At 41.4% G+C, this 23,842-nt stretch overlaps 1 protein-coding gene across 2 annotated transcripts; it reads right to left on the reverse strand.

Moving 5' to 3' along the window:
• Positions 1-5,394: 5,394 nt before the first annotated feature.
• On the reverse strand, positions 5,395-23,833 carry SCP2 (sterol carrier protein 2). 2 transcript variants are annotated; one of them, XM_063407073.1, is made up of 16 exons: positions 23,680-23,833; positions 21,434-21,488; positions 20,824-20,895; positions 20,200-20,331; positions 19,421-19,485; positions 18,406-18,532; positions 17,717-17,780; positions 17,356-17,442; positions 16,589-16,739; positions 15,685-15,832; positions 13,974-14,081; positions 11,821-11,974; positions 9,275-9,365; positions 8,576-8,705; positions 7,115-7,194; positions 5,395-6,283 (listed from the first exon to the last, which is right to left on the reverse strand). In XM_063407073.1, exons 1-16 carry the CDS (start codon positions 23,719-23,721, stop codon positions 6,188-6,190), a joined length of 1,602 nt encoding a protein of 533 aa, XP_063263143.1. In that variant the 5' UTR covers positions 23,722-23,833; the 3' UTR covers positions 5,395-6,187. The 2 variants fall into 2 exon arrangements, with proteins under 2 accessions (XP_063263143.1, XP_063263142.1); XM_063407072.1 differs by having other exon boundaries at positions 9,275-9,368; positions 23,680-23,832.
• Positions 23,834-23,842: the final 9 nt, after the last annotated feature.

Below are 23,842 nucleotides of genomic sequence, written 5' to 3' on the forward strand. Positions count from 1 at the left end.
ATCTGTTTTTGCTGTAGAAGTATAACAATTTGTTGTTGGGTAGTATCTAGAGGAAGCACAGGGCATCATAAAAAGAGGGGCATTGTGCCTCCTTCCCTGGGGAAACAGAGGCACACAAGAGTCAGATACCAGATATCCCACGTGCAAAGGTAACTCACCCTCATTGTGCTACAAATTACTTGTACAGGGGTTTTTTTACTTCTTCCACATCTTACTCTCCTACATCAACATATCCCAGACTCACCTCTCTTCTCCAGGCCCAGTGCTGCATTTCCATCATCCACACAAATTCTCAGGAAAACCAGAGCTGGAGTCAAATCTATCTGAAACTGTTCTAACACCCACTGAGGCAAAGGCTATGCCCTGCCATGGTACATGGACTCAGCAGCCACTGTTTCTGTTCACTGCAGCTTTCTGGAGCTTTCAGAGCAAAGAATTTCCCCTGCAACACTCACAGCACAGAATGAGCTGAGGGGGACATTTCCAGTCCAGCTTGAGTCTTTGTACTCCTGCATGTTCCCTGCTGCCGCGCTGGAGCTGTGGCTGCAGCCTGCATGAAGAAACATTTCCAGCTTTAAAAACTGAAGCTGAAGACTCAGTTTAAACTTTGGTATGATTATTTCTTCAGATCACACAGATGGCAGAGAACCAGGTCCTTGGCAAACAGCTGCTGGGACAGCTGTGACAGCCAGTGTGTGCCATGGCCTGGCACAGAGTGCCCTGTGCAGGACACAGCCTCTGCACTGCCCAGCAGTAAAACCCCTGTGGTGGGCAAGGACAGGCTTGAGCTCTTAGATTTCAAAGAGACTCCTGCAAACCTCAGCATGAGGCCGTGTCCAGGCTGCACTATGCAGTGTATCCCACACGAGACCTGCTCAGCTCTGCAACTGCTGCCACTGCCCTAAACACGCTAAATGTAGTTGTGATAGGATAAACTCAAATAACAGACACACCAATCAAACAGCAGCAAGGCAGAGAACAAAAGGTATAAGCAGATCTACTGAAGCTCAAGCTCCAAGAAAAGTGGCTCTCCAGGCATCAGCTCACTTGTGATCTGCATTGAGTGAGGCACCAGGCATTCTGGAGGCTTTAGTTGTATCTTAAAAGGTAACAAAATGTTCTTTACTCTCACCTTCGTTTATTTGATTTAGACTCTACTGAAATACTGACATTCCTGAAGGGCTCACTGCTATGTGCTGGTATTGTGCCTTTATATAAAAGGAGAGAAAAAAATCATTAGAATTCTTCTAAGTAACTTGTAGTCATTTTGCTTCAAAAAATGAATAATCAAAACACAAGGAATAAAAGGGGGTTTTGTCTCCAAAGCAGGAAGGGAAGTATTTTTCAGACCTAAGAATTCTCAACAGTGCCTGGCCAGGAGCCTATTGGCATCTGTGTCTTGATCTGAATGAACTCTGAGATGTCTGTTCTCCCAGAGGACATGTACCGTTTAAAAAAAAAATTAAAAATCCATGACTGCTTTTAATCTACCTGAAATATGGGATACAGACACAGCATATTTTGTACTTGTTTTATATTATCCATGTTCCTTTTAGCCTGCTGCAGCATTATTAGGATGTTTCTGTTCCTGTATCACAGCAGATAACTAACATTTCCCAGAAAATCCACCCAGGGCCATACAAAGCCATCTGCTTTCAAGTTAACAATGAATTCTTCTTACAGATACAGGCTACAGAACAGCTCACACTGTCACTCCAACAAATGACGCTGCTGTTTATTTAAGTAATAAAGGCATTTGTTCCAAACAGTTGGGGCTTTTCCCAGCCTTTATCCTCCACATGTGGTTTGCTTCCTCAAGTGTTGATTTTTCGTAGTTAAGAGACTTTTCCCTGCCTTTTATCCAGCAGGCTAATTGCATTCTTACCCTTTTCTGCTCGAGGAGAGCTGACAGGCAGTGCTCTGGGTGCTCTGCAGAGCAGGAAGCCATGGATTTCCTGTTCCAAGGAGGTAAGAGTTGAAGCTGACCTCAGATGAATGGGACAGATGGGAAACGGACAAAACCGGCCTTGGGACTATCTGCAGTTCTTTCTGTCCTAAGAGGGAAGATGGAGTCAAGGCCTTTATCCCATCCTAATGCATCCTGGAATGATCTATTGCCCAAAAATGCAGCTCTTTAACCCAGCTGCCATGAGCTGTGCCCAGCTGTTCACAGCCTCCTCACTCTGCTGCTTTCCAGGGGGATCCCACACTGTGCCAGGGTGTGCTGCTCACAGGCAAAGCCTCCCCAGTGCCACCGGCCAGACTGTGTCACACACGTGCATTTTCACAAGTAACTGCATTGCTCTGCACTGAACCTGCTTCTGATTAGCCAAAGCAGCAGGGCTGCAAACACAAAACCCAAGTAAAAGTTTAGGAATAAAATCTGTGCTCCAAAACCAAAGCATTCACTCAAATTCTTGCTAGCCAGATCTGCTGAGTCAGGTATCAGCTCTGCTCAGCGGCTCCAACTCTGACAAACCATTTGCTTCTCTTGCTTTTTCCACTATAGGGAAAATTCCAATATGCAAGAATTACATGTATTTTGCAAAAGAAAATAAAGGTAAGATATACCTGCCAACCTGACAAGGCCTCTGGCTGTCACACTTACCATAGCTGGGAAAAATCCCCAAACCAGAGCTGGCCAGGGGTGCTCAGAGTCCATGAAGGAAGAAGAATCCTCCCAGGTATTTTAATATCTAAAGCTGAGATTGCCCATCATGTGAGCTGGGAGTCTGAGAACACCAAACCTTCTGCCTAGAGGATTACAATTTAATTTTTTCCTTTACACAAGGCCTTTGAAACCAAAGTTAAAGCACTGCTATGTTCAGTGACTGGCCACCTTTTGGTACCTCTAGCTTCCTTTCTAATTCTGCCCCCAAGGAATCCAGTTAACATAAATACAATTGCAGTAACATAAACTTCATTAAGAAGGCTGATCTAAAGCTACAGGGGATTTTAGCTGGAGAAGAGGAACTTTATGCTGCTTGGTCAACAGAGCATTAGGGAGTGAGAAAGAAAACCTTTGTAGCAAGGTTTCTAAAATGGTACAGATTTAGGTAATGCTTTGAGTTATGCAAAAAATGAGTAACAGAACTTTGTAATGTCAAAAACTGCTTTGTACCAGAGAGCTTTTCCTCATGAAAGTAAATTATTTCTATCCACTGTAACATTTATTTATTCAAAGTTGTCACATTCTAAGACTGCAGAATGTTCACGGAGGATTTGGGATTTCCAGAAAAAGACACCTTTCCCCTCAGTCCCAGAAAAACCAGAGGAAGTATTATACAAAAAAATTACTCAGCAAGTTGTAACACAAAGAAGGTGCTGAAAGTGAAGAAGAAATACAGCACAGAAGTCAAAGACATTGCAGGTAAATGGGGTAAATACCCGACTTTGTCCTTTACACCATCTCCTCAAATCCTGCAGGAGAAACACCAGCCTGACCAGTTCTCCCAGCTGCAGGCTGTGCTAACCTTTGCACTACTCCCTCTACCTACTGCTGATGGGAATGGAAGGATTAATCTGGGATTTTTCTGTTTCAACATCATAGCTGCAGATGCTCAAGCCTGGCCCTGTGCAAACCCAGATTTCTCTGAGGGAGAAATTGGGGCCTTAGCCTTGGATATTATTCCTCTTGGTAGCAAACAAACTTGAAAGTTACTTTTGTACTTTTTTTTCCTTCATATTTCTGTGCAACTTTTCCCCCTTAAAGCATCTCATTCTGCAGCTGAGCACATCTTACTTGAACTATTATTGGGATGGAGCACTATTATCTAAGTTATCTTGTTTACATTTCAAAATTCATTTTCTGCTTTAATTAAACAGTATGTTGTTTCTGTGCTCAAAATTCTTGAAAAAGGCACGTTCTTAGCTTGCATAAGGGACATCTCCTCAGAGTTCTCCTGCTAGTGTCAGTAATGCAAGAGGAGGAATAAATTGTTTTCTGTACTGAAATACTGCTGCAATCCTGTAATTCCCCTTTGTTTTATGCCACAAGCCAAATGGCAAGAACTTAGGAAAAAGCAGTGAGTACAATAGCAAGTGTTATTTTACAGAGAGGTAAACACTGTTTTCATTTGAGAGATATGACTCCTGTCTATTCCAGTCCTTTAGATAAGTCAATAAACAATGCACAGGAGGAAACAGTTGGTATGAGCAGACTGTACTTTGAAAAGTTTACAGTGGAGCAATGCCATATTTGTCCTAATTAACAGAAAACTAATGCCTTGGAAAAGATGATGAACAGTGGGGTCACAAATGTTGATTCATCCAGATATTAAAGACCAGGCCTGAACACTGAGTTCCTGGGCAGTAAAAGACAGCTGAAATTCAGTACAAATGAACTGATGCACACAGAAAAATAATTTAAAACATTTCAGTTTCATAGTGCAGAAATATGCACTGAGTTAGTATGAAAGGAATGAGCCCTCAGTTTTAAGAGATCTAAGAAAACATCACCTCAAAACAAGGAGTGGTCAGAAAAGCAACTGGAAAAAGAAAAATAAAGGCAGAAAATGCTCTTGTATCTTGAAACCTTTTGAACAGGACAATTGGAATGCAGCATACAGGAAGGATACCTGGATGGACAGAAGGTTACAAGGGTGTCTCAAGTGACACAGTTAAATAGAATGACCTCTCTGTACGCTCTGAAGCCTGAAGGAGACAGGGCAAGAATATAAACACCAGAAGTGCTCTGAAGCTGTTCACTGTTCTTCCAGTTAAACATAAAGTGTCCCAAAAAGCCCCCAAAAACTGAGGTATAAAACTGCAATGTACAGGATAGAAAGGAGTAAATTTAATCCTATATGATATGTAGGCACAGAAACTCCTGATCCATGCTAAAAAAAGCTGTCCAAGGATTCCAAAAGGGACTGGACAAACTCATGAAAGACAATCCAGACATAACCACTTCTGGCTCAAGTTTGTGAGCTGGGAAAAACAATTACAATCAGTGGCAGTTAGGAAAGTACTCTGAATAAACAGATGATTGGGCAATCTTCATCTTCCTTCCAAGGTACCAACAGGGAGAAGATCCAGTGGGCCAGGAGGATTTTTGGTCTGATGCAGCAGAGCCATTCCTACTGCTCAGCAACCTGTCACCATTCCCAACAGGAGGCAGAATGATTGGCTTGGATTTGTTCTTTTTTATTCTCATTTCAGCTAAGCCAGGGAAGCAGAAGTCTCAGTGTAAGTTCCTCAGCCATGGCCCAGGTATGTGAGGATGTGAGATGTGTCTGCTGGACTGAGGTGAAGTTTATGGACAAAGTACTGACAGTGCCTGAGGAGGGAAAAGTGGATGCCTGCAGGTGCCAATAAATAAATAACTGGATAAAACAGTTCAGTACATTAACATGAAACCCATGTTTATAAATCTGAGAAAGAGACACACAGAAGAACAGGAAAAGTATATTTAATTTTCTATTAAACTTCCAACCAGAATACATTTTCCCAAAACAGAACTTAAAGTTTTTACATAGCTGACACGAATTTCATCATGATCAACACTAGATTTCACCAGGAGAAAACAGGTAACATATTGGTTATATTCCCTCTCTGCTCTCCTGGCAAATCTAATCTGGTTTCAAGGTGAAGTATTGTCAAATCCTGGGAACCTCACAGCAGCATTCTAGTTCCTGCTTACTTCTGGATATTTTATTTAATTCCAAAGTAGTAATAAGAAAAGTATTTTATAGCAAATTCCTAAAACCTATTCTAAAAAAATGTTGTTAGAGATCCCCTGTACAAGACCATTTTAATGTAAGCAGCAGCAAATTTGTTAGAATGGAAGTCTGAAAGCATCTGTATGACCTGCTATTACAGCCTTTAAAAAATGCAACTCATTCCACTGATAAGCCAAACTATTTATAACTTTCCTCTCTTCCTTCCCAACTAACCTCAGCAACAGTAAGCAGCCCAATTCAGCTCTAATTTTTACAAAATTGTCCACATTGATTAGATCAAACCCTGTCACAAAGCCCCACCATGTACCATTTGTAAGTGTTAGTGCCTCAAGCTTAGCCATTGAGAAACTGATGGAAATTGTTAAGAGAATTAAGGTTTCTAACCACAGGATTTAGGTGAGAGAGGCCAAATCAAACCCAGCCTGTGCCATATTATTGATAATGTCTAGTTTCATTCTACTTTTTTTGTCAAGAACATCAAGTACTGACTATTTACTTTACTGAGCTCAGAGTTTAGCTTTGCCTGGCTGAAGCTGTAGATTCTGAAGTTTCATTGCCATGCCCATGTTCCCAGAAATCTTCAACTTGCCTTGAAAGAAAGCCTGAAAAGAAAGATATTGCAAAATGTAATACAACATGTTATCCCAAATGCACTGTTGTTATGGATTTTTTCCTCCAGACCTTGTAAGGAGATAAAACTGCATGAACCAAAATATCCAAACTGTAGATGTAAAGCTGGAGTTGCTTCTGAATTTTCTACACATATATTGTATTTCTATAATGCGTTTTACCTTAAAACTTCTCGTAGATACATTTCAGTTTGCAAAATTTACCCCATGATTACCAGACCGAAATCTTGAAACAGTTACCCAGAGCATTTCAAATTTGGAAACACAGCACAGCAACTTAAAATTAGCTTACACATCTGGTTTACTTGTACACCATGACTGCTTCTGGCATACAGAGGAATAAAAAAAATATGAAACCAACCAAACAAAAACCCCCAAACTCCCCACTCAACAACAAATAATTGGAGGCATTCAGTGGATGCTCACTTCAATTTCTACTTTTCAACATCCAGATGATTCCTTACCCTAATGTCAGCTGTGGGGGTAAAGCCCTCCAAAGAGAGGCCCACATTCCTTCTTTCTTATGGCACGTTGTAAAAACTGGACTGCCCCTCTTGTCTGCAAACCAAGCACTATTACATCTCCTTCTGGGCTATAACACAGGACACACCCCTGTAGGTGTCTGACATACATCTCTGTCCTTGATGAATCTCACTTGGGCTGATTTGTTCAGAGCACACCAAGATATGTCATTTTTCAGATCAGCCATGGCAGTTTTGGATGAAAACATTCAAATGATTCCAACTTAAACACATTAAAAGAAAGCACCCAGCTCCCTGCTCAGGTGATCTTTGCTGTACTTACTGTCTGAGGGTTCATTTTGCCCGTCATGAGTGCCAGCAGATCGGTGTCAGCCATCGTGATTGTACAATCTGCCTTCTTGTCTGCAAGACACGAGTTGAACCAAAATTCAAACTGAGAAATGAACCAGTCACAGGAGCTACAACTACGTGGAGCATCCCCTCACACCACAGGTCAGCAAATGGTACCTGAAGTTTGTACAAATAAGAACCATCAAAAAATATCAGCAAGAGGCCACCCCAAGCCAACGGGCAGCTGGTCCACCTTGCAGCACAGACCAACCCTACACTGCAGAAAGATGGGCCTTCCTGAAAAGCTAAGCAAATTTATTCTTGAAAATAAATAATAATGTCTTGCATCCAGACAGAATGTTCATTGCAAGCACTGATAATCATCTTTCAGTTTTATTAAGCTTGTATTTGCTAGTATGAAGATCAGCTTGGAATAGATGAGTTTTCCCCTGTGACACTCTCTGAAGATATTCATTACTGACATTTCAGGCATTTCCTGCCCTCTCCTTCCATGGGAACAACGTGTGCATTCTGAAAGCCTTCATTTGAATTAATTCAAGTACAGAAGTTTCTAGGATCTTCTCACTAGGAGAAAGCTGGAAAGTTATTTTAATAAGCTCTGATATAAATAGTGCTGGGTAAACCACAGGGCTAAAACCTGCACACATCTTTTCCAATACTCATTATTCCGTTGAAACGTTTGATAAATTATTGTCCATGCAACAGAAGACTATGGTCTTCTTTTTGTAATAACACAACAATGAATTTACAAATCAAATCCTCTGTTATCTTTTTAATTAAAGGTTTGTGATGCAGGTTCATGGATATATCAGATTTTGAGGACTGACTCTTGTCTTTGTATATTTTATTTTCATTACTAGGGTACAAATGCTTTGTTTTCAATATTTTTATGGGGTTCCCCAACACCATCCAGTCTGTTTCTTATTTCTTGCTTTTCGAAAATGGAACTTGAAGTTTATGTCAGCTGAAGTTTATGTCAGCACTGAAACCAATCACGTTTTGTTGCTTAACTCCCTGCAGAGAAGTAACTTGACAAGGCAGACCAGTTTACTGCTTACCAGTGTCTCCAACAAAGCAACTGAAGAAACAGCTACAAATTACATTTTTGGTCCAAATTTTAAGAGGTGAGAGCAACAAAATCCCTGAGGTTTGATTTTCACTTTTTTTTCCCCATTCTGATTCCTGTGAAATCATATGACATCTCCCTGCAGCCTCTAAGAAAATACACTATCACCTCTAGACAGATTCAGAGTAGAAGGTGTTTAGTTCTTGGTCTGAAACACCATGGATTAAAAGTGTCAGCAATAAGAAAAGTTTAAAATAAGGTAGCTCTACATCATTTTTGCTCAAGGTCACTACAGCCTGAACAGAATATGAGTCTATATTCATTAGTTTTAGGTGTGTTCTGCAATGGCAATAAAAGAGCACTGACCTGAATTAACTGCCACAGAGCCTTTACCATTTTTCACATCTACTACCCAAGTTGCTTCTTTCCCACCAGGACCATCTTTTACTTTGAAGGCAAAGATTCCACCAATTTTCTTGACAAATTGCTCTCCTTCCTGTAATGACCATGGAATGAGAAAGTAATTTACTTCAACATAATTTTCAGTTAGTCATAATTTAACAGAAGTAATTAAAAAACCTTCACCATTTCTACTAATATAAAAATCCCCCCTTTAGGCATTATTTAAACAACCATCAAAAAATCTCAACAAACAAAAACCTCAAACTGTGACTACCTATATTGAAATCTATTAAACTGAGAAGAATATTCCTAATAGTCCTAATAGCCTTGTCCTGACATAAGTTTGACAAAATGCAATTTCTTCTTCTGATCTCACTTACAAAACAAGCACCTAACACCAAACACAAAGTTTCTTTGGTCAGTGAGCAAGCTCCTCACATACTAAACTTGCCTCCACTGAAACATCCTTATGCAGGTAGGAACTATCTGGAAAAAAGTAAATTAAAATCATGTAAAGGGTTTCTGGCAAAATCCAAATCTGTAACACTTGTTCCAATGAGCAGTCCTGAAGAAGTGAGGGATGCTAATACATCCCAAACAGGCTTCACACACATTCTGCTATCAATTAAAAACCTGTTGTAGGTAAAAGAAGTAGTCAGATACCTCTTCGAGCCTCTTTTCAATCTCTTTGAAGACCAGGTGTGCCTTAAATCCATCAACAGCTGCACTGAGAGGCACAGCTGCAATACGGCCGCTGCTGAAACAAAAAACCCATCAATTTAAACACTTTAAATCACATTTTCAACATCTTCAAAAGATCACAAATAGGCCTAACACCAGCAAGAGACATTTTAGCATATGGAGCAACTCTGGTATCAAAGAGAAGCTTGCTCTCTTGACAGCTTGAATTACAATCACTCCAGATATCTGGGTGCTCTGTGTGTATGAACTGAAGATTAATTTTACAATGGAAGTAAATCATTAATCTTATCCCTGACACTCTGGAGAAATCACCCTGCATGGCCTGATAGCAACATGGAACCCAACTCTTGATTTCTGTGGGGCACAAAGAGCCAAAGTACAGAGAAATGTCCAAAGAAATGGCAATTCAGGCAGCAGGAGGAACGAGGTCACCGCCATTACCCTCTCCTGGCAGCAGAGTCCAAAGCTGTGGTGAGGTTTGATACTGCTGAAGTGACAGAATTGCGCAAGGAACGCTGCTGGAGCTCCCTGGGGTGGTGCTGACACTGCCCTGCAGATGTGTGACAGGAGAGGGGGGCACTGTCTGGTCTGAAGGAAACACATCCTTCTTGCCAATAAACCGAGGCTGTACTAACAGGATGGAAAGTGTAAGGTTCAGAAAAAGCCACCAAACAAAAAGCAGAACTGTTTCAAAACCTGATGCAGAACAGATCAAGTCCTGCTGCCCTGATGCACATTCCCACCAGCTCTTACTAAAGGCACAGGCTTGATCTGGAACCAGAGATTACCTGTACATCCACTGCTGGAGGAATGTGGTGTGAGGGATCCTCATGAAAGCGGAGTTTCACCACCTTTCCCTTACTTACACAATGCACCTCATAACTCAGTTACACAAGGGTGTCTGAGCACATCAGCCACACTGTTCCATTCCAGTCTGGCACACATTGGTGCAACTCCCTGGGTCAGGGAGCTCCCACACAGAGATCCCTCTCCCACAGAGAAATAAAGGGTTTAAGCTTCTCCAGTGTAAGATGAAATGAGTACTGCTAAGATTTCTCTGGGCTGAGTTGTACTTAAGAAAGCATTTTAAAAATTCTGAACACCAGTGAAGGTGGAATGAGCCATAGTAAATTAGACTTAAGTTTCTTCCGAAGAAATATTATCTGTACATGAAAAGCGCTCCCTGACAGGGAGGACTACTTCTAGCAGCACCTCAAAGCTGATGATATAAAAATAGCAACAGTTTTTTCCATAAAGTGACTGTAGTTTCAAAGGCAAAGCTCAAAGCAATGGAAAAAGGTGTACTCCCTGCAACAGTCTTTTCCCCTCAGATTTAAAACTGTACCAACACCCACTGACAAGTTTTGTGAGCATGTTAGAAGACATGAGAAGATTTTTTTCCTCTATTTTTTTCCTCACATGGTATAACCTCTTACAGATTTGAAGAGACAAGAATTATTACTCCTGACAGTACAAAAAGTCACTGCTGCAGCCCTTCAAAGTTCAGTGGCTTCTCTCATGACCTCTTCCACAGGTTATATTGTCACCTCCCAGGAACTGCACAGGTTTAGCTGAAACAGATGTCAGAAATATGAGCTGGGAGGGAGGGGTATGTTTCTTTCTGAAAGGCCAGCGTATGATTAATTCTGCTGTGCACAGGTTTTCATAGAAAACAAAGCACTGGGATAGAGCCTTGAAAGCCATAATGCCCACAATAAGCAGCTCAATCTTTCTAAGGAAAGCTGAAAGTGAAAACATAAAGGGAACTGCATTGTAAGTCTCCCCTGAAATACCAGAATAATACAAATTTTAAGTATTTTTCTCTCAATTCCTGTCTGTTGGAGTATTGAGCTACAGCAGAGTGCAGACAGCTTCATAGCAGTGTTCTCTTACTCTGAAACAGGCTACGATTGCTATTGCAAATTCTGTAGCCAGTAACACACCTGAATTCTAAGGAATTACAGTATCACATGAAACACAGCTCAAAGCAATCCTTCACAGAGCTAAACCAGTAACAACTTTAGCAGTGAAAGCAGTAGTTTCTCTGTTCCCATGGATGTCTTGCTGGTTTTGGCACATCCCGAGTTTCAATTAACTAATTAAGATGTGGCGTGTTTTCATCTTGGAATAGTTTTTATTTGTTTGGTGGCTTTTTTCTTCCGAACTTTACTCTCCCTTACGAACAATCACACGAGCCATTTCTAAAAGCCAGTGTGAACTTTTCGTCAACTCTCAACGTGACAGGACAGTGTGTGAGCTGTAACCTCAGTACAGACCCGCAGTGCTGCAGGTACACACGAGTTACAGGTGCTGGATGTTTCAGTTTACAGGACAATCTCCTCGAGCAGCGGCAATAACTCTAACACAACCAAGTTTGGAGGGCACAGGAAGCGGGAGCGCCGGGCTGGGCCGGCAGCGCTGTGTCCAGCCCCGGAAGGCCTGGCGGTGCAGCCCGCGGTTCCCCCCGTGCCGGGCGAGCCCCCGAGCGTGTGGCAGCCCCGGCTCACCTGCTGTCCCCGGGGAAGCCCATCCTGAAGAGCGTCACGACCACGGCGCCGCCGAGCCCCAGGTTGTGCTGCAGCGCGACCTTCGCCCCCGGCACCTGGCGCCGCCCCGCCTGCCCGCGCAGCTGCCAGCAGAGCTCCGCGCACTGCGCCAGCCCTGAAACATCGAGCGCAGAGCGGCGTCAGGCGGGCCCGCTCACCGCGGGGGAATGGGGAAACCGCCGGGAGCGAGGGGATGTGCTTGGGAAACACGAGGGAAGGGAACCCTCGGCATCTCTGACACCCTGACACTCTCTGGTTATGTTCACCCTCAGTGTGCCCCCACTCTTCCAGCAGCTCTCTCTGCAGCCAGGGTCCAGTCCCACCGCACGCACAGAATCACAGAGTTCCTTAGGCTGGGAAAGCTCCCAGATCATGGAGTCCGACCCATGACCAAGCACCACGCTTGCCAGCTAGACTGAATGCCACGGCCAGCCCTTCCTTCAACACTGCACCGCCTCCCAGGGCAGCCCATTCCATGTTTAACCATCCTTTCTGTGGAAAAGTTCCTCTTGCTGTCCAGCCTAATCCTCCCCTCGCACAGCTTGAGGCTCTACCCTCTCACGCTGTCTCTGGCTGTCTGGGTTCCAACCCTTCTTTCAGGGAGCTGCAGAGAGCGAGAAGAGCCCCCCTGAGCCTCCTTTTCTCCAAGCTGAGCCCCCCCACCCGCCTCAGCCATTTAATCTTGGAATAGTTTTTATTTGCTTGGTGGTTTTTTTCTTCTGACCATTGCTCTTCCTTATGGACAATCACATGAGCCATTTCCAAAAGCCAGTGTGAGCTTTTCATTAACTCTCAGTGCACAATGTGACAGGACAGTGTGTGAGCTGTAACCTCAGTACAGACCCGCAGTGCTGCAGGTGCACAGGAGTTATTTGTGCCTCAGCCATTCCTCACAGGGTTTGTGCTTCAGACCTTCCCCCAGCTCCACTGCCCTCCTCTGGACATTCCTCACGCATTTCTCCTTTCCCTCATCCCTTCCTCTCCCTTCCCCTGGACAACTGCACCGGTCTTTGGACAAGGCAGACAAGGAATCTGCATTTCATGCACCTAATTTTACACGTTGCTAACTGGAACATTATGGGGAAGATGAGTTAAGGAGTTTTAAAATTCCACTCATAGAGGAGAATGTGAATGAAACCTATTCATTCTCTCAGCCTCAAGGAGAGGGTGTGTACTGTGGTGCAGCCTGCCCTGGAATGCTTTGGATATTTAAGAGGATTTACATGACCCTTATTTAGCATATAACCAGCCTCGAGACTGTTTCCAAGGGAAATGAAGCTGACAGCTGGAGATTTGTCATTTTCTGCATTTTACTGACTCTTCCTCCACCCCATGGCAATGGAGAAGCAAGAACCACTAAGTGCCTCTGCTTTCATCACTGTGACTGACAAAATTTAACACAAACCTGGCAATGCAATACTCTCATCCTGTTACAGATACCCACAGTCCCTTTTATCTGGAACCCCTTTTTTCCCAAAGTTTGCTAATGCTTCCCCTGCCCCCACACTTAACTGCATATTGTATCTCACTGTTACAGCTGTTTAGATTAAGATTTGGTGTTTTACAAGGTTTCGTCTGCTCCAGTTTTCTGACAACTTCTCATTTCCAAACAAGGAGGGTGAATTATTTTCACAAATCCCAACATATTTTGTCCAGAGCCAACTCATTTAGAAACAAGCACAGTTTAAAGAAAGAATAAAAAAACACAAACAAAAAAGGGGAAAACTTTTGTTGGTGGGAAATGGTGACCAAGTGAGCCTCTGTTGTAAACATCAGACAAATATTTTGACATCCATGATTTAACAAAATTGGCTTCTAGTACAGCTAACAATGGTCTAGGCTATTCAGAGGCAGTAAAAATCTCCAAACCCAAAATTTTAGAGGATGACATCATATTAGAATAGTTATTCAAACACTTTTTGGAAGCTGTACTATTGAGCAATTATTTAGGAAAGGTTAAGCTGTGTTAACCTGCCCCAACACTTGGATTATTTGGAAAGACTGGGAAGAAGCTTTGAGGCCCTCACATTTCAAGCACAAGTGGGAAGCACCTGCCTGCTCAAGGGCTGTATCTCTTATCTAATGGGTGTGATTAAATAAGTGATTTTTCATACCTGTGGCACCAAGAGGATGTCCCTTGGAAATCAAGCCACCACTGGGATTAATAACCCATTTTCCTCCGTAAGTATTGTCTCCTCTGTCGATGAGGTCACACGCTCTTCCTATAAAACAGTATTTACGTAAGAAAAATGTTCTTTTTCTTATTTGTAAGTGATTTTTCAGTTCTGCTCTAACTTACCAGAGATCCTGCATGTCAGTCAAACCCTTGAAAATGTTAGACATTATTCATTATAGTAATTATCACACTCATTGTACTCATTATAGCTCATATTTCACAAAGAGCAAAAATTAGCCAAACTACATTAATGAGACTTGCTTGCACCATTGGAGAAATAAAATGGAAGGGAAGCATTTGGTACAAAAGCTGTTTTTAATTTGCAGTTGAATTGTTCTGTTGGTATATGCAGCATTATGATATAATCTGTATAATGAAAATATTTATATTTTGTTCATGAAACTGCAGTGGTAACTATGGTTTGATTAGCTGTAATTTGTGACCCCCAGGACTTGGAGAGTGAACACAAGCCCTTGCCACAAAGACCAATTAATGGTACCTTGGGCTGTATTAGACATTAAAATAGTAAATAAAACCACTCAGAAAACTAATGCTTGGACTTATTTAGCTTTGCAGAATACAGTCAATTCTCCCTTTTAACCAGGCTCTCACTCATTTATTCTTGTACCATCTTCTTCAGCCTACCTTACTAACACTGAAGTCTAAAAAAGATCGGTTGTGGTTCCATGGTGACATTAAATGAGAATATCAGGTTAGATTTGCCCATCTAAACCCACAGTGGTTTATGCTATTTCATTAATCTTTATGCCTAATTAGTCTATCATTCCAAGATAAGTTGCATATACTGTTAAGGCCAGACTGACTAAGGGTTGTGAGAACAGCAATATTAAATAACTATGCACAAGGCTAATTAGTCAAATACACAAGTACCATCAGGATTATTCTGCCTCAGTTAAAGGAATGAACTTAAATAGCTTAATGCAGCTGTTTAAATATGTCAAAAATTTACGATATTTGCTGCAGATACCATAAAAACACAGCAAAAATGACAGTAGAAAGCAAACTTTCAAAGGCAAACTCCTGTAGTTCCATAAATGTTTGTTTCAGTAACAGAGCTCAGAGTTAATATACCACCTAGTGCCAGAAGATGGTATTTCCTTACAATTAAAAACAAATTAGAGAAAGATTCTATCAGATGATAATCTATGCAAAGCAAGAATATGTTTAGAATTTAAATAGATCATGAATTGAAACAACAGTTCAATGCATTATTTATTTGAATATCATAAAATCATAAAATACCCTCTCCAGCAGAAAATTTTAATGATTTTACATACACAGAGCTAAATCCCACTGCCCCGACTCTGATGTAAATCCAGCAAATTCACTGACATTAAATTAATCTGGGCAAACTGAAGATTGTTACACAGTTGACAATTTGCCAACAACTCTGAGGCAAAGATGTTTCAAAGATCAGTGAACTTGCTAAGGCTCCCCACAGGCAATTCTTGTCCTATTTTTATCTTCTTAAAAGGAAATACATAGATGGGGGGAAATCTTGGGGTAGGATTATGATTCAATCCAGCTCCAAAAAAGGGGCCTAAGACTGAGATCACAGGAGTTCTTAATTTGGGTAATTTTGGTGCTTTCCATTTTAACAGAACAATTCTCTGCATTGCTGCTATTACCTTCTGGACACAGTCCCAGAGCTTCATAGGTGATTAACTCATTAACTGAGAAGCAGTCATGAAGTTCAATCACATCAACATCTGCAGGTTTCAGCCCTGCTTTTTCAAAACATTTTTGTGCAGCTTTTTTAGTCATATCATAGCCAACCTGGAAAAAGGAGTCATTCTATGTTAAAATATCATTACAGAAATACAGCTCACAATTTAATTTTTACACTTAATTTTAACTGTGCTTCTATAGATCCTGTCAGTAAAAAAAGGATTTATTCTGATTTATTTTAATGCATCATATGTCAGAGTTTGATATTCATACAATAAAAATCATCTAGAAAGAAATAACACATTCTAAGGCTTATTGTTGGCTTGCAAAACCTTTCTGGGGAATATCCTCTATTTCCCCAACTTGATCACAACCCAAATTGTTCCTTTGCATGACTCACACCATCAGCCTTGAAACAAATCCTCAAATTATCTTGTTACCTTTTTCTAGGATCCACCTGATTTTTTAAAATTTCATTACTATTATAAAGAGAAAAATGAAAGAAATTTTCTTTTGCTGTTCAAATTGTTTAAAAAGTACTCTGTAAATAATTTGTTAAAAATTAGGTTTCTGGTAGCCTGTTTATAAGTTACTTATTGTCATTCCACAATCATGCTCCTTGCTTATTCCATATCTTGTTGAAATGAAATAAATTTTACATTCACCACAAAGCATAATGTGTTTGCTCACTGACGTGAAAATGTTTACAGCATCACTAGGACTTGCAGGTACTGAAAAAAAAAAAAACTAACTCCCAAAATTAAACAAAAAAAACCCCCACAAAACACACACCCAAAACTATAAACAAAAAAACCTCAGAAAAACCACCCCAGAGTAGCAGGGAATACAGAATTGTAAACCTACCATCTTCATACAACTGTTTTCTTCAAATGTGCTTGGAAAATCAGTAGCCATCACCTGGGCCAGAATTTCCACAGCTTTTGGCTGCAACTTATGCCTTTTCACAAACTCCTCATTAGCCAAAATTGCAGCTGCAGCACCATTTGATGTTGGACTGATTGAAAGAAAAATAATGATGTTCTAAATCAGTAATGCCAATCTTCATTAGACTGTTGATCTTCCATAGATTTATCTTTTAATTCAAACAAAAAAACCCAACAAACAAAACCCCACTTTCTTTGGCTGATACCACTGAACCTATAAATTCCATCAGTGCTTACTGGATACTTTCAGTAATATTTATACCAGACATTTGAAAATCATGACATGGAAATAGAAATGTGTCAATAAGGCTTTTCAATTTAGGACAAATCAAAGCTTCTACTTGGCTATAAAGATGTAAATATATATATATACACCCTCCAAGACTGCTTAGGAAAGGCTGAAGAGAAGAATTAACACTTAACAGCAATGGATGCACATTAGGAAAAGAATAGAACTACATGAGAACCCCAAAGTACAGAACTTATTTCAGCTCACTGTATCACATTGAGAGAAGTATCTAGTGTTGGGAGATGACAGAGTTTCCACATTTGTTTCATTTATAAGAAGTCTTACTTAAAACAATCTATAAATTATAATTGACACAAACAGATTTTATTTAAATAAATGTCCTACCATATTTTTCTTAACATCAAGATCTATTTCACAATGCAAAGTCCTCTCCTTACCAACACTGTAAGACAGTCAAGTAATCAAAAATTTTGCGAGAATGCAGCACTTCATCTAACGTGTACTCCTTTTGGAACTGGGAATACCTGAGGAAAACACACAGATGCCATCTCAGACTGAGCAGCAGACACACTAATATCCCACTCTTAGGCAGCTATAGAGCTCTTTTTACAAAGTATAAGGTACCAGATAGAGAATTAATTTTTATCCATTTCTAGAATAATTTATTTATTTTCTCATCCACAATAAAGAACATATGCTGAAAATATTCTGAGCATATTCTAAAAATACTCCTTTGTTGTGCATGAATTTTTTTAACAGCCAGGGATGTCGACTGCAGAGGGGGAGGACGTGACTCACGGGTTGTTGGCTGAATGGCTGTGGTTCTTCCATGCAATTTTCGCAAAGTATTCTGGATTTGTCCCTGAAAAGGGGAAAGAAAGCTCTGTTGAAATACTTTGTTTGCTCAAACAGTGCTGACATAACAGTTTAAATATTGTGTCAAAAGAATCTGACCTTTACAAGCATCTTTACAAGAGACACACTCAGAACTCAGCGGAGGTTTCAAAATTAGATAAAGACTAAACATGGCTGAGTTTTATCTGACAGAACAACCCACTTGCATATTTAACACTTACAGAAAAACAGAAAACAAGTGCACTTTATTTGATGTATTATTCTATTCCTGAAACTTAAATGCTTATTTTCCTATCAGTGCTAAACAGCTGCAGTGAAATATTAGAGTCTAAGTCTGTATTTTTTTGATATAATAGTCTAAAAGTGCAAATAAAAGCTGCACAACAGGCCAGGCTGTTACCTTGGAGCCAATTCCCTTGTCTGGTCAGGGGGTAGCAAACAGCAGAGGCAGCAGCAGCCCTGTACTAGGTATTAAATCAAATCAAATACCCAACAGCTTTTGCCAAACAGTTCAGGGATAAAATGCAGAAAGTTATGCAACCTTAATGCTACCATTTCTTAAAACAAAATCCTATTATTTTTAAATCACTTCATAAAGAGAAGACAATGAAAAAAGAAGTATTTTCACAAACCATATTTCTCCATGTGTTCTTTGCCAGCGCTCGCAAACATCTGAGGGGCCACTGGAGCACTTGCTAGGCCATATTTATTTATCATAATTTCCAAATGTTTGTCCATAGGACTAGTTCTGTCTGCAAACTGAAAACAGAAATACAAAGCAAATCATAATTCCCTTTTCTTTTCAACATCAGCACACAACTGTCACAGATTCCAAGAAAATGTGAGGTTTTTCTAATATTTTAACAAGTCTTTGGGCAGTATGTTGCATTTCAGTGACATGTTCAAAAGTATTGATAATTTCCCAGCTATAAAAAAGAGTAAATAAGCAGAAAATGCAAGTTATAAAATTAATACTGTATTAGTATTTTCAACTAAGCTTAGATGAAATATCGTAAAGCATATTAAAAGATAACTCTTTATCATTTTTATCACTTGCTGAATTTAACATTTTTCACCCAAACCGCTTGAATATATTATTGAATTTGGCAGTTCTGCAGTTAAATGACATATGGGCTCTAATATTGCTTGCCTTAAAGCAAAATCCAAACAAACCCACACACACTTCTCCAGTAAAAACAAATAAGAGTCAAGAGGCCCCTCGTTTGTGGGAGAGTGTGTTAACAGGACAGCTGAGTAAGCATCAGGGCAGAAGACCCAGAATCCTTCCTTGATTTGCTGTGTTGCTTGAGAAAGACACTTCAGTTACTCAAAGCTTCAGTGTTTTATCTGGTATTTTCCTTTTTCCCCACTAACCCAGCCTTTAACATAATCCTGGCACAATACAACAAACATGGCACGTGAATTTTGCATGGAATGTTTCAGAATTTATTTTTTATAGTATGCCATAGCTGCCATCAGAATCACAAAACTCATTGGAAGATTATTTAGATCAAACTAATGGTTTCTTTTGTCATCATCTACAGCAACACAGTAAAGCACGTGGTGTTATTGAGAATACATCTCAGAGAATGAGGAGGTGTGTCTCATGCACAAACACAAAACATATCAAGGGTTTCAGACACTTACACCTGAAGCAAGAGATCCTTTGGCCATCCTCTCAAAGCCGAGTGCCAGAACACAGTCTGCCAAACCTTAAAATGAAATGTGTGACTTTGTAAAGGACAGTGTGATTATAAATGTCACCATGTACCAACAACTATTCCATTACATGATATGTACACAAACATCTACCAGCTGCTTTTCTACCCTCCTTCATTTTTGAAAGAGTCAAATAAGATTGGACAAGATATTGATACAAAGATATTGATAGCTAAGAATGAAAGATCTCTACAGGACTGGGGTTTATTTTTAACTGTCTGACACCAATTCTCATACACAACCAAGCATTTATGTCTCAGCTACAAGTAGTAAACAATCATACACAGTGTTACTATAGTTCTCATTACAGAAGCTTCAGCAATAGTGCAAGAAAGTATCAAAGTCCACAAAGAAACTGCAAAAACAGGACGAAATACTCATCTGCCAGTACAAAGCATGGTCTGTCAGCCTGCTCTCTCCCCTCCCTTCCAAAAATGTGTTAAACACTTGTATCAACTTCAAGTTAAAAGAAAAAAACTGAGCTTTTAAGCATATCCTCCTTTTTTTTCATCCTGGAGAATCTAGTGCCTGCAGCACTATAATGCCACTTGTTCTGCACTCCTGTAAATAATTATTGCAGAAACACTTCACTGGCAGAACTGACCGGGTTCAGCCAGCTCATGACACAGGAAAAGGCATGTACATGCACATACCCCATCCCACTGTATTCCAGACAATCTCTTAGTGCACAGAACAAAACCACCCACCTCCTTCTATGAGCTGCCTGGCCATGAACAGAGCCGTGGAGCCGGTGGCACAGTTGTTGTTGACATTGATGATGGGAATGCCAGTCAGACCCAGACCGTGGTAGATCGCCCTCTGCCCAGAGGTTGAGTCACCTTCAGATGGAAATACAACATTAAAATAAGGTACAAACTCACAAAAAGAAATCCTGCCATGTATGTGCAGTGCTGCCAATTGAACTGTAAACCCGAACTTCTGAGCTGTCACCGTGAGTGTGGCTCTCAGGTACCCACAGTAAAGAACCTCAGAAACAGTTTTAAAATCTGAAACTCCCCAGATTTTAAAAGCAGGAGTTTGTGCTGTTTCTGTTCCACAGGCTGTGAATCAAAGGGACAGAACTGGACTGGACAGAAGGGTCTCAGAGCTGTGGCCTGGAAGCTCCTGCAGGTATCACAGCAGACTGACCCTACTTCAGCTGCCACAATACAGCCATTAATAAAGAACCAGAAGGGAAGTAAATGAAAACATCTTTTTGGAATGGAAATAGATTTCCCCTTAATAGAAAGCCTACTGATGGCATTCCTCATTCTTTAGCCACACAGATGTCTGCAATTGTCCCAGAAGTGACATCAAACAACAATACTCACCATAAACATAACCCACACACGCCTGCTTCACTGCTGAATAAGGAATCCCAGCATCAGCTAAAGCTGCCTGGCCTAAAAGACAGTTTAAAAGTTGGAAAAAATGTTTAAAATTGAAAAGGAAAAAAAAAAGCAGCTCTCACTACCATAACAAGCAAACCTAGAGTAGTATGTATGAGTCCTGCATTCACAAATGAGAGTTTTAGAAATTCCTTGTTACATGATGCAACTGGTTAATAGTCTTGTACCTCATAAGGACAATTTCACAGTATTTTGAGTTCTGAACAAGCTTCTTTACCAGAAAAATTCACTCAATCAATTCTGTGTTCATGCACCAAGGTTGTTCATCCCAATGAGAGTATGTTTTCAATAATATAGGTAAGTATTAAATTATTTAAGTGCTCAATCCAATTTGAAACCATCCTGCTGGCTTCAGCCTGGAAGGGCTGACCTGGACAGGTCAGTTATGGATTTGTTGAAAGAGGCTTGAGTTTTAAATCTTTTAGATGCACCTATTTATTGAACAGTAGCTTTTCCTTCATGTGTGTAATAAAATATTGGCTGTAACAACTAAAATAAGCATCAGCAATCAAATGGTTTATTACTAAATTACCTGCTTCCTTAGCCATATCAGGATAATCAGCACTCTTCTCATTAGGTTTTGAAAACTGGCAAGAGAAAAGGAAGAAAAACAAGCTAAGAATAAATCACAGTGAGATTTAATTCATATTTCCCTCAAATTTATATATTTTAAAGCTTTATATTTAATTTAGAAATAAGTTTTATATAATGCAAACAATGTAATGTCATTGACCCAAAAGTGTGTGTACAAAATCTTTGCAATTCCCAAGTGCTGCTGCCAGACCCTGCAAAGGCTAAAAAAGAGAAAATAGTGCAACTTTATGGGAGCTGAGGGCCATTTCTGGTGAGTGTTAAAGAAGATCCATGACTATGGAGATGGACAATAATCCTGTCCAAAGCCTGTGGGTGGGACAGAGAATAGCTGTAATCTTCACCAATTCATCATAATACATGACATAATATTCACTGAAGCTTTGAGAAATACTTCCCTTCCACTTCTTTTTTCTTTTTATACTCCTATTTGTAAAGAACAGGAAAATGTTTGTAGAGAATTTATCATACCTTACTGCTCACCACTGGAGTAGAATTGGCATTTTTATTTTCCTTGCAGTATAACTCATTAAAGACCACCACAAGTACATGTGGTTTGCATTTTTACATCACTAACAAAAAGTGTCATTGCTAAAAGAAATCCTCATGCTAACTACTTATAATTCCACCAATTATTTGATGTCCTCTGTGAGCATATAAAAGTTATCTCCCTGACTCCAGTCATTGGTGCCACTTAGCTGTACTTTCTGCAGTTCCTCCTTTTGTTAATTTAGACAGAGAAACTACATAGCAAAGGTCATAAGAAAAAACAGTTGGTGAGTTGATCATTGTAGAAGTCTGTAAGAGTCTGCTTGGGCTAACAGAGAGGAGAAGAGAGGACTGACAATTCCGCAAGTCATGCTCAACTGGAAACTGAGTGGATCCACTTCTGAAAGTGCAGAGCACTGGGGAACTGACAGATACACACAGAGGAAATGTGGACTGTTGTTGTGAGAAGATATAACAAACTTTAGCAATCATTACATCATTAATGTTGATGAAATAGAAGCAATACAGTCCTAAAAGATTTCAGATTCCTGGGTAAAATACTTAGGATGCAATATGGTGTCTGACAGGTTTCACTTGTCTCTTCCATGAGGACATCACAAGTGAGCTCAATAACTTCTATTACTACATTCTGTGATCTAGTCCAATATACACAATTAACAGAATTGTGTTTAACCTTTCAGTTCCTCCCCTATCACAGTGCATGCTGGAGAAATACCCATGCAGCAACAGGGCAAAAAGTTATTATTTAAAAGGTGGCCAGGGGGAGGAGTTTCTGACTACTGTGGCAAATATCAAAGTTGTCTTAAGATTCATCTATCAATACAAAAATAGTTCTTTTGCTTTTCCTCTTTGAAAATCATGAAATGGCTTAGGTTCGAAAAGATCTTTAAGACCAAGTCCAACTGTTCTCCCAACACTGCCAAATTCAGCATTAAATCATGCCCCTCAGTGAACATCGTCGTGTCTTTGAAGTCTCCCCAGAGATGGTGATTCCACCACCACCCTGGGCTACCTGTTCCTGGTTTGACAACCCTTTCGGTGAAGGGATTTTACTTAATCCTGATTCTAACCTTAAACATGCCTTGTGGAAACTTGAGGCCAATTCCTCTTGCCCCATCACTTGTTACTCGAGAGAAGAGCCGCACGCCCACCTGGCTACCACCTGCCCGCGGGGGAGCTGAGCGGGGCGAATCGAGCGCTCACAACCCAAGGGGCAGGGCTGGGTTGGACAGAAACGCCCCAGGACAGACCCTGCAGGGCCCTGCTCTCCCTGAGCCCCTGCCCCGGGACGGGCCCCGGCCAGCGGCTGCGGGGACACGGGGACACGGGGACGCGGGGACACGGGGACGCAGTGCCCGCTGCAGGGCTGTTGTATCGACCTGCTCTGTGCAGCACCACGTTCACCTTGGCCGGCTCCGGCCTTCCCCACAGCCCGAGCCAGGGTGAACTTTGCGCGGAGCCGCCGCTGCCGGGCCGGGACCGGGCTCTGCCGCTGCGCTCCTGAGGCGCCACCGCGTCCCGTGAGGGGCTGCAGCCCCGCCGGGGAGGGCACGGGCAGCTCCCGCAGCGCCTCCGCCTCAGCGCCAGCAGGGGACGGCCGGGGGGCGCCGCCGAGGCCGGCCTGGCGCGGGCCGTGTCCCCCCGCGCACACGCGGGTGCCGGGGAGGGCGGCGGTACCTTGGTCATGCCGACGCCCACCACGAACACTCGGCGCTGCATGCTGGCGATGGCGGCGGGACGGGCGCTCCTCCCCGCGCTGCTGCCGCGTCCCGCGGGCCCTCAGCGACACCGCGGGCGGTGCCAGCGGGCGGGGCCGGGGCCATGGACCCGCCCCTTAAAG

Source organism: Prinia subflava, chromosome 10 (assembly GCF_021018805.1).
Source record: "Prinia subflava isolate CZ2003 ecotype Zambia chromosome 10, Cam_Psub_1.2, whole genome shotgun sequence".
NCBI classification, from domain to species: domain Eukaryota; kingdom Metazoa; phylum Chordata; class Aves; order Passeriformes; family Cisticolidae; genus Prinia; species Prinia subflava.

Excerpts from the sequence above, each read along its gene's own strand:
- SCP2 (XM_063407072.1), bottom strand. The coding sequence starts at position 23,721 with ATGCAGCGCCGAGTGTTCGTGGTGGGCGTCGGCATGACCAAG. Across the intron at positions 20,896-21,433 it reads TGATATGGCTAAGGAAGCAG|GCCAGGCAGCTTTAGCTGAT; the intron begins GTAATTTAGTAA and ends ACTGTCTTTTAG. Across the intron at positions 20,332-20,823 it reads GTGTGTGGGTTATGTTTATG|GTGACTCAACCTCTGGGCAG; the intron begins GTGAGTATTGTT and ends TTCCATCTGAAG.